The following is a 10131-nucleotide window of genomic DNA, read 5'->3' as shown; positions in this document are numbered from 1 at the left end:
GGGGGGGGGGGCAAGGAAGAGCCGCGTACCTTTCGTGCTTTCAACCAGAGCCTCCCCCTGTCCGGAAAGAGGAGCAGGGTTCTTGTGATGCTCCCTTCGCGCGCACCAGATGTGTCTGGCTTGAACAACTCCCTCCACTCCTTCTCCCCCTCTCCCCTTCCCACACGCACACATTCACCCCTCCTCCTCCTCCTCTCGTCCCCTCCCTTTCCACCTCCTTTACCCCCCCCCCTCCCATACACACACACGCACACACATCCACACGCACAGCCCCCGCCCAACCCATCCACCGGAGAACGAAGACATGGCTCCCTCCCTGAGCGATCCGGTCACCCTAGCCGAGTACAGCCCGCTGTCAATCCGGGGCGTGAACTTCGGCTCGACCCTTGCCGGTGGCGCGGCCACCATCACCACGGTCAGCGAGGTGGGCGTGCTGCTGCATAACATCCAGGAGCGCAAGTGCGTCAACCAGTGGGCCATCCCCCCGAGCGTGTCGTTCTCTTGCGATGCGGTGCAGCACGTCGCCCAGCCGGGCCTGTTTGCGGTGGCTACCTCTGACGATCGGATCACCTGCTGGTCCTTCGGCAACGCCGAGTTTGAGAAGGCTCCGAGTGTGCAGGTGCGTTCTTCCCTCTCTCTCTCTCTCTCCCTTCCCCCCTCTCTGCCGTCCTTTCTCTCCAGGATCACCTTTCCCTTGCCGGGCCCCGTCAGCCTGGCCGCTGCCTTCCCCCCCGCGTGCCCTTTGCCTCTCCCCTGCGAGCCGCCCCCTTCCTAACAGCCTCGTCCGGGCCACTGATGCTCCTACACACACACACACACACACACAACACAGATGCCCGAGCCGATCGAGAAGCTCGTCTCCTGGGCGGGCTCGGACTTCCTCTTTGCCATTGGCAAGTCCGGCGCCCTCTATGTCATGCACATGGAGTACGATGCCACCGACCCGGCCACCAGCACCCCGACGGCCATCCGCCTGGCCAGCACGCACACGAGCCTGGCCCCGGCTGGTGCCGATGTGGCTGTCTGCCAGCTGATCCCTGGGACGAACTTTTCCACGATCCTCATTTGGTCTCGCCAGGGGCATCTGTTCGGCTACACCGTGCCGGCTGGGCGCAAGATCGCCGGCCGTGTGGTGGCCCTCGCCCCGTTCACTCTGGAGGTGCGCGCTGATGAAAGGGCCGCGCCTGCGCAGGCGGGCCGAGGGAGGAGGGGAGGGGGAAAGGCCCGGGCCGGTTGTCTCTAACATCCCTCCATTTGTTCCGGCTCTTTTGGGCGTCGCCCACAGTCCGTCGCCCCGGCCACCCTGACGGCGGCGTCGTACGACAGTGGGTCCTTCGCGGCGGCCTGTACGTTGGCCTCTATGTGCGAAGCTCCGGCGCTCCTCCCCTGCAAATGACTCACCGCCCCTCCTCCTGCTCCTGCTCCTCCTCGCATGCGCCATTCCCCCTCGCCGCAAAACGCCCCCCGCTCCTGCCTTTATAGGGTCCGATGGAACCATTCAGCTGTGGGAGATGAGCCTGGTCGAGAAGGTCCGCGAGCTGGCCCCGACCAAGGTTTCGAATGCCATCCTCGACTCGGCTACCCACAACTACACCCCCGCGGTGCGTGTCCTCGCCCGAGCCATTTGCCTGCTGCCGGCGCCAGGGGCCATGCATCCGCGCATCCATCTACTGACCACACCTTGACGACCGGCCTCCGGCCTATGTCGCGCCCCTTCCCTCCCCCCTCCCCCCGCCCCCCCGCCCCCCCCCCCTTCCATGCACGCGCATGCGCATATGCATACATATGCGCCTCTCCATGCACATGGCTGCCTGCATGTGATCGGTGTATCCAGGCCTCGCGCAAGAACAAGTCCTTCCATCTCGGTCTGTGCAAGATGGACCGCCTGCTGTTTATCGTCATCCAGAGCAGCCCCACTGCGCGTGCGTCGCAAAAAAAAAAGAAGCACCACCTTGGCAGCCACGTAAACCTCTCGCGCCTCTGGCCTGCTCCTCCTCCTCCTTCATCCATCCATCCATCCATGTCCATATCCCCCGGGCTGGCCCTTTGCTCGCCCTGCCCCCTGCCACCGCGTTCCCTCCCCCTCTGACCCACCGATCGGCCCTCGGCCCCGTTAGTCATGCTGTGTGTCTTTGACACTGCCCATTGGATCCTGGTGCAGCATGCCATCCTGCCGACGCCGACCGATGAGGTGGCCTCGGCGGCTGGGTCCGCGCGCACCGTGGCCCCCGGGCAGATGCCGCACATTTGCCTGCAGCAGCGCCATGGCGCGCTGGCCGCCGTCGGATCGCTCTCCGGTGTGGTGTCGTCCATCCACCTGCAGCTGTCGGGCGCGCCGACTCTGCTGGACACGCTCGGCCTGCAGGACCTGTCGCGCAAGCACATCTCCGTCCTGGATGCCGATCACCTGCCCGGCATGAACTCGGTCCCGCTGGACAAGCTGAACAACCGCCGGTCGCTGTCGCGCTCGACCCTGGAGCAGCGCGAGAAGACTCTGCTGAAGGGGCTGTCGGCGGCCGACCTGTCGGCGGACGCCTTCTCAGCCATCCTGCTGGAGTACTTCACCGTCAACCAGACCGCCTCGCCGCAGTATGTGCGCCAGTATGATCCGGGTGCGTGCGGAGCCGGAATGCCGTGCTCTGCCTGTCAGCTTGGAGTGCTGGTGCTGCTCATTTCCCCCTGTTCCCCATTGCCCCCCTGGCCATGCGCACCCTGCCTGCCGCTGACCATGTGTCCCTCCCCCCCCCCCCTCTCTCTCTCTCTCTTGCTCTTTCCTCCCCATGATGGTCCTCCTTCTTCTTCCCCTTCTTCTCGGCCTTCCCCCATCCACACGTCGCTTGTGCCCACAGATGAGTACTCGCGGTCGGTGCAGCCGTCGTCTTTGCAGACGCCGGCCATGTCGCACCGGACCCTGCACGAGATTACGCTTCTGGCCACGACGCGCTTTGCCACCTTCCCCTCCGCCGTGGCGGATGTCCTCTTCTCCACGGGGATCTTCTCCACCGCGCTGGCTCCCTTCCTGGTGGAGCGCCTGCTGACCACGCACCAGGCCCCGCTGCTGCATCTGCTGGTTCTGAAGGTGACCGAGATCGCCGAGGAGCACCTTGTGTCCATGCTCCGGTACTCGCTTACTCCTCGGGGGGCGCAGATCATCAACAGCTTCTTCACCCGGGCCTTCGGCAAGGCCATTTCCCGCAGCGCGCGGTCTTTCCCCATTGACCAGGCTGCGCCGTCGATCCTCTTCCAGTGCGTTGCCGGCTTGGCGTGCCTCGGAGGCGCTGTGTGTGCTGATGGGTGCTGGGAGGGGGCGAAGGGGGGGGGGGCGGCGGACAGAGGCAAAACGGGCGGCCCTCCGCTGGTGCATTTTTTTCCCTCCCCATTCGATCGATATGTGCTCTCGCCTGCTAACACATATGGCTCGCGCTCTTCCCTCTCGGTGGAACAACCCAGGGCCATGATCTTCTCGGCCGCCTTCAGCGATGTGGCCCTGGAGCAGCACGTCAAGACCCTTGCACTGGACCAGGTTGAGGTGCGCGTGTGACCGCGATGACGGTGTCTGCCTCCTTCCTCTCGCTGCCCCCGGCGAAGAGGCAGGAAGAGGGAATACCACTGCCTGTCGATGAAAAAGTACTCACACACACACACACACACACACACACAGGAGCTCCTCCGGAGACTGCTCATCCTTCTGCAGAACACCCTGCGCGTGCACCCCTCCAAGATGCGGAAGATCTTCACCCAGTACATCCGCATGCCAACTGTCAACCAGCTGCTCGACTGGATCAGCATCCTGCTTGACTGCCACTACTCGCAGATCATGCTCAACCCCCAGAAGAATGTGGCTTTCATCCAGGACCTGCACGAGCTGGTGTCCTCGCAGATTCACCTGCTCGATGCATACACCAGCATCCGCGGGTATCTGACTGGCTTCGAGGAGGCCGCCATCGAGCGCACGCTGGATGTGATGACCGGCCGCGCGGCCTCCACGAGCGAGGCCGCCGCCGCGCGCAACCGCCTCCATCGCCCGGCCTCCTACGAGGTGTTCTCGGAGACCTTCTGAGTGGCGGGCCCTGTCCAACAACCGGCCTGGTCCTTCTCCCCCTCCACTCCTCCCCCCCCCCCCTCCTCCATGCCCTCGAGGCATAGGGAGCCCTTCTTACCCCTCCCCCTCCCTCCGCTTCGTGTTCTTTCTCTCTCTCTCTGTCGCTTGGTCCCTGGCCTGGCCTTCCCTTTTCTCGCTCGCCCCTGGGCGCGTGTGTTTCAGGCTGGAAACCGCATGAGGCACACATGTGTATTTTCGTGCACACCGGCTCGAGGAATGAGGAGTGAGAGCCGAAGAACAATGGAGGGAAAAAAAAAACACGAAAACCCCCGGCGCACGCCAGCCTGCTTTGTTCCTCTCGCGCGCGCCGCACACAATATAGATGCCCTCTCTCTCTCTCTCTCGCCTCGGCGAAAAGGAGGTTCGATGCCCAAACGGTGAGGGGGAGAGCGCGCAAGCAGCAAGGGCATGTCGAGGGCGGGGTGTGTCCATTGGTGTTGTTGGGGGTGGAGGACGGAGACGGAGTCCATGTGACAAGGGAGGGGGGCAGGAAGTGCGTGCGCGTGTGCGTGCGAGAGAGACTGAGAGAGAGAGAGAGAGAGAGAGAGAGCGAGAGCGAGAGAGAGAAAGGGGCCTGGGATACGGCTGAAGTGCGTGCTCTGTGCTGGAGTGAGAACAGCACATGTAATTCGCTTTGTGGAACGAGGGTCCAGAGCCCATGAGCAAAGGGACTGCCAACGAGGTATTAACAATCTGGACTGGGTTGTAATGAGCCATCCGCCGATAACATTATGCAGATTAGAGAAACATCCCAATCGTTAATTCAAATTCCCAATCTATAGGGATCGTCTCCTCGGATCATGTGCCCCATGCTCATGGGTTCATGATTGGGCTTGGGCCCTTCTTCGCAGATTACTCCGTGTCGCCCCCTCGCGAGGCATGCTTGGGGCCCGGTTCCCCTGGCGAATGCCCACCTCTGGAGTTCCGATTAATCGTCGCGTGCTTAACCTCCTCCCGACGGGGGCGTGGCTTTGGCATTCTCCTCCTCTAGAGGATATTCCTTCCCCCCAGACGGGCGATTCAGCTTTTCCGGAGGGGGCACCCGATGCTAATGGTCGACCTGCCGAGAGACCGAGCGATGGAGGGATGGGAGGCGGGGCGGGAGAACATGGCGTGCCTTGGTGAGACGACGGCAACCGGGCTGTGTCTCTTCGTGCGCGCCGGCGGCGCCCATGCGTTCTTGAGTGGGGCGGGGGGGGGGGGGGGCACCAGCAAGAACAAGCACCGAGGCATGCGAGCCATTGGCCAGGGGGTGCCATCCTCCGGCGGCAGGCATGAGGGGGGTGCCAGGCCGGACGACGGCCGGGCTGAGAGGGTGTTGCATACTTTCCCGGAGGGGCCTCGTGCCCGGGAGAAATGCAAAGTCTCGTCTGAGGCGGCCCTACGTATGATGCGATAAAGCGATGTAGCGGTCAGCACCTTCCGGGCCTCTGCGGGTGCATAACGGCCATGCGGAAGGTTTAGAATCCCGGAAAACATGCGCCGGACGAAGGGCGCCCGCCGGACCGGGGGGATGCAAACCGGGGCAGGCTCCTCCGGGCGGGGTCGGCCGATGCTGGCCGCCCCGCACACGCGAGGGGCAGGGTTACCGCGAGTATGTGTCGCGATCTGTTTGTCCCCGGCCCGCTCGGTGCGGTCTCCTCCTGCTTCTGACTGCCCTCCCCGGGGTAGGCACGCGCGGGGAGTGTCTCGTCATGCTCTCCCCCTCCCTCCCCCCCGGGGCCTGGAAAGAACAGGGGCCGAGAATGAGAACCCCCCCCCCCCCCCTCGTCTGTCCGGGAGGGGTGGGCAGGCGGGGAGAAAAGGGGACCACTGCGAGAGGGGCCAACCAGACAGGACCCGGGTGGGAAGCAGAGATTTCCACGCGGCCGTGACCTTGCGGGGAGGAGGCCGGGCGGCGGTGAGGCCGTGGCACGGGGCGGCAAGTTTCGCCAACAATAGCCCTGGGGATACATATATACACACACACACACACCATGGCGAGCCATTAATAATCCGAAGCACATATCGTGTATCGTGCATGAGGAGAAGGACTTTTCGGTCGACAGTGCGGGCCGAGAGAGAGAGAGATATATTCTAACTTTCCTCAGCCATCGTGCCCGGGCTGGCGCCTTTTTCCTCCTTGCCAGGTGCGACATACTGAAGAACCTACACCGTCGGCGGCCTTCTCGCGCACGGCATGGTTTAATCCAGTCCTGGCGTTCTTCATTTGTGGCCGGCAAACACCGCAGGCTGGTGCGCGGACGCCAACGAGGGGCGGGGGCGGGGGGGTGGACGCCCGGACCGGACACGCCGCCGGAGACCGTGGGGCAGTGATCGGCCCCCGCGTGGAGGCAACGCAGGGCAAGGTGGCCGGCTGCCTGGGGACGGTGGCCGCGACAACCGTTTCCGGGGGAAGGAGGAAGGGGGGGGGGCAGGCCGCGAGGATCTCGCGCGTGCGCGTGCCTCCGCGCGGGACAGAACCAAGGGGCACACCTTCGCGCAACCTATCACTCGCACACTCGGCAGGGTTTTTTTCCGGGTCGCTGGCCGGTGGCCAGACCCATGCTCCCGGGGGGCGTGGCCGAAAGAAAGCACCCCCTGTCAGGAGGGACGTGCATTTGATACCGAGGCGGTGGCGCGGGGCCCCCCGGCCGACGTGCCCCGCACTCCCGGCGAGCGGGCCTCGTCGATCTCTTGATGCATGCGGGCACGCGCGCGCGCGCACACCCACAGACCGATGTGCGTTCACACACCAAGAAGAGCCGCCCTGGGGCGCATGACCCCGCGCCGGTCGGCGCGCCCGCGCGTCCCCCCCCCCCCCCCCCCCCCCTTGTCGTGAGGGCATGTACCGGGAACGTTCCCGATGACGAGGGACACACAAACCCGTGGCAGGGCCACCGGGGCGCCCTGACGCGATACCCCGTCCGGGGGCGGGTCAAAGAAGTATTGCCAGGCGCATGTGCCCGGCGCGGGCCACGCGTTGCCAGACGCTCGGGGCCGGTCCGCGGAGCCGGGGGCGCTGGACGAACGGCGACCCGGGCCCCCGAGGGGGGCGGGGCCTGGCCCACTTCCGGCGTTCACGCGGTATTCTGCCGGCTTTTTGCTCCCCCGTACCCTGCGGCGCTCGTGCGTGCGTGCATGCATGCGTACGTGTCGATCGTTCCCGACACATGGGGCCGCGCGGGGGCGGGGGCACATGGACGCGCATGTGCCGCCGAGGGTGAGAAGCATCCGACTCTGCCCGAGCGGGCGGCCCGGAGCCTGCCCGAGGCTACCTCCTTTGCCTCGGGACTTGCCGCCGGTGAGAGCCCCCGGGCGCGCGGGCTCCGGGGTCGCAAGTGGGCAAGCGCATGGGTGTGCGTGCATGATGAGGCAGGAGCGCGTAGGAACCAGGCGACCGCCCGGCGCCGAGGCACTATGCACACAGGGAAGAGACACCCGCTCGGTGCATGTGTGCCCGTGCTCCGATGCCGAGAGGGGAGGCGCGGGGCCCAGGCAGGCGCACCGGCGAGCATGAGCATCCCGGCGTCTTGGCTGCCGGGCTGGGCCCCCCGGGACAGACCCATGGCCACTGCCAGTGCCACTTCCAATGTGCTCCGGACCAGCGTGTCCCGGCTCCCCCACGGGTGGGGGGGGGGGGGGTGCCGCGGAGGGGAATCGTCTGCGCCGTCTGGCGACCAGGCTATATCCACCGGCCGGCGAATGCTATTGTTCGGCCGGGTGGCCGGCGCTTCAGCATTTCCGCAAGTCCTCCAACGGGGGCCGTGTGGCTGCTCCTCCCCCCCCCCCCCCCCCCCCCTGCCGGTGGCGGCCAGGGTGCCCTCTGGCGCCGGTGCCGCCGGGTCATTCACCGAGATAATTGGGAGTCCACCACGGGGGCCTGGGAAGTACACACCCGCCGCCAATGGGACTTTCCCGCCGGGGGGGCAGGGCGCGCCCTCGGAGGGTGGTTCGAGCCAGCAAGCACCCCTGTCCCTGCGGTCAGCCAGGAGGGAACTTACATGGCTCGTGGGCGGCGGCCCCGGCCCGGGGGGGACCGAGGGCCACCGAGAAGCCCGCGGCTTCGGGGCGGGCCGGCAGGCGTGCCCCGTCCCTGGCTCCTTTTTCCTCTCATCGGGATGAAAGGGTCCCCCCCCCCCCCCGGGCCGGCGAAGCATGTCGCGTCATCATCCGCGGGGGAGGGCGGCAGGCCGGGCATCAGAAGGAATAATGACCAGGGACTTGGAGGCAGGAGCGACCTTGCAATACCCTGCGGTGCACTGGGGCCGAGCACGCGGCCCAGGGCACCGGCCCGAAGAACGCGTGCCATGACCGTGCGCCGAAGGGCGAAGAGGACCCTGATGGCACCCTCCAGCGCGGAGGGGGCGTCTGCTGTGTGCGTGTGCCGGATCTGCACAGAGGACTTCTGTCCCATGGCCGGAGCCCGTCTTTTGACCGGGTCCCCCGCGGTGGTGGATCCCCAGTTCTCGGGGAGGGAGGGGGGGGGGGGGGAGAAAAAGCCCCCTCGTTCTCGACCAGCACCATGACGCCGGCCCCGGGTGCCGGAGGAGGGACACCCGCGCGCACGGGCATGATGCAGGGCCCCTGGGGGCACCCCTCGAGGGGCGGGATAAAGCCGAGGGCCCGGCCGCAGCATCTGCTTGGGCGCTGGCTTGCCGTTAGGCGTCGGCGTCCGATCGACACACGAATTACGCACATGGAGGTAACTCCTTCCGCCAGGGCACACACAGCCACACACAGCCACACACACGGCCACACACACGGCCACACACACGGCCACACACACGGCCACACACGGCCACGCACAGACACTCGGCCGATGGGCAGACAGCGCCTTCCATGTGGCGGCCGGGCAGCCTGTACACGGAGACGCTGACCCGGCGAGGCCCCGCCCGAAAGGCAGCGCCCTGAGGAGAATCTCGGGCACCAAGCGAAGAGAGGTCGTGGGCCGGCTACACGCCGGCAACGCGTCGTGCTGTGGCCTGGCCCCGCCGTGTGCCTACCTGCGCGCTTGCTGGCAGGCTCCCACAGACGTGCCCAAGGGGCACGGAAATCCCGCCAGCCGACGGGGGCCTGCTCTCGGGAGTCGAGGCGCCAGGGGCGGGGGGGGGGGGGACCAATCACCGCTCGGAGAAGCACAATCCGGTCGGCGGCGGAGAGGCGATCGGTCGCGTCATTCCCTCCCGGGGAGGCGTGGCCAATGCTGGGCGAGCCCAGCCGGGCCCGGGTCACCATATCGCGTCAGGGGGCGCGTGCAATATCGATGTGGTTCGTCCTTTCTTCGGAAAAGCGATTTGCGATGGCACCGCCGGCGGGGTGACGCGGTCAGGCGTCAACATTCCGTTGGATGGGCTTTCTTTGTGAGCAAGCCGGTGGCGCCTTCGTGCGGCAGCGCCCTCGGCCGGGCTCGCCCCTGTGTGCGGTCTCCATTTCTCGCAGCACCGCCCCCCCCCCTCCCTTGCTGCGTGCCGCTCGCCCCCCTGTCGGAACCCCCGAAAGACACGAGCCCCGGGGCGCACCGAGCAAACCCGTATGGTGGCGCTCCCAGGCCCTGGGTCAACACGACGCGGCCGGGATTTTTGCCTCCGGGCAGACAGCACCCACGCGAGGGTGTCAGCTCAAGTGCGCACGCGAGCGGGCCTCGGCGCGCTCCTCCTCCGGGCGCTCTGCGCCTTGGCCTCCGGGGGACCCCTCGCCGTGCCCCCTCGCCGCGCCTTCTCAGGGGTAAGGCTGCCCGTGGCGAAGGGCAGGCAAGCGAGGCTCCTCCTCACCCCACACGCGCGGGCAAAGGCACCCGCGCACCGCGCGTGGGGATGGTGCTGGAGTGCCACGCCACCAGCCACCACGAGCCTGCCCGCTGATGCCGGTCAGAGACCCTCGCCGCCGAGATGCTGCCCAAGGGCTCTGTGTGCAAGCCCGCCGGTCCTCCGCCTCGGACAGGCGCAGGACCACGCGCACCCATGCGCACTCACATTCACCGACGCATGGGTCCCGGCCCCCTTCCCCCCCCTCCCTAAAGGCCTCGCGTGAGCAGGCGTCGGTGCGGA

General features: G+C 66.6%; 1 protein-coding gene across 1 annotated transcript; it reads left to right on the top strand.

Annotated features, from left to right (window-relative positions):
• Nucleotides 1-136: 136 nt before the first annotated feature.
• Nucleotides 137-4647, top strand: H696_01559 (hypothetical protein). Its single transcript, XM_009495460.1, has 9 exons — nucleotides 137-619; nucleotides 833-1159; nucleotides 1286-1346; nucleotides 1483-1601; nucleotides 1835-1922; nucleotides 2118-2612; nucleotides 2850-3246; nucleotides 3451-3529; nucleotides 3662-4647. The coding sequence occupies exons 1-9, from the start codon at nucleotides 305-307 to the stop codon at nucleotides 4058-4060; spliced, it is 2280 nt and encodes a 759-aa protein (XP_009493735.1). The 5' UTR covers nucleotides 137-304; the 3' UTR covers nucleotides 4061-4647.
• The last annotated feature ends 5484 nt before the right edge of the window (nucleotides 4648-10131 follow it).

Source organism: Fonticula alba (genome assembly GCF_000388065.1).
Source record: "Fonticula alba strain ATCC 38817 unplaced genomic scaffold supercont2.2, whole genome shotgun sequence".
Classification (NCBI taxonomy): domain Eukaryota; order Rotosphaerida; family Fonticulaceae; genus Fonticula; species Fonticula alba.
The sequence above is the reverse complement of the archived record's forward strand: the minus strand, read 5'-3'. Positions and strand labels throughout refer to the sequence as shown.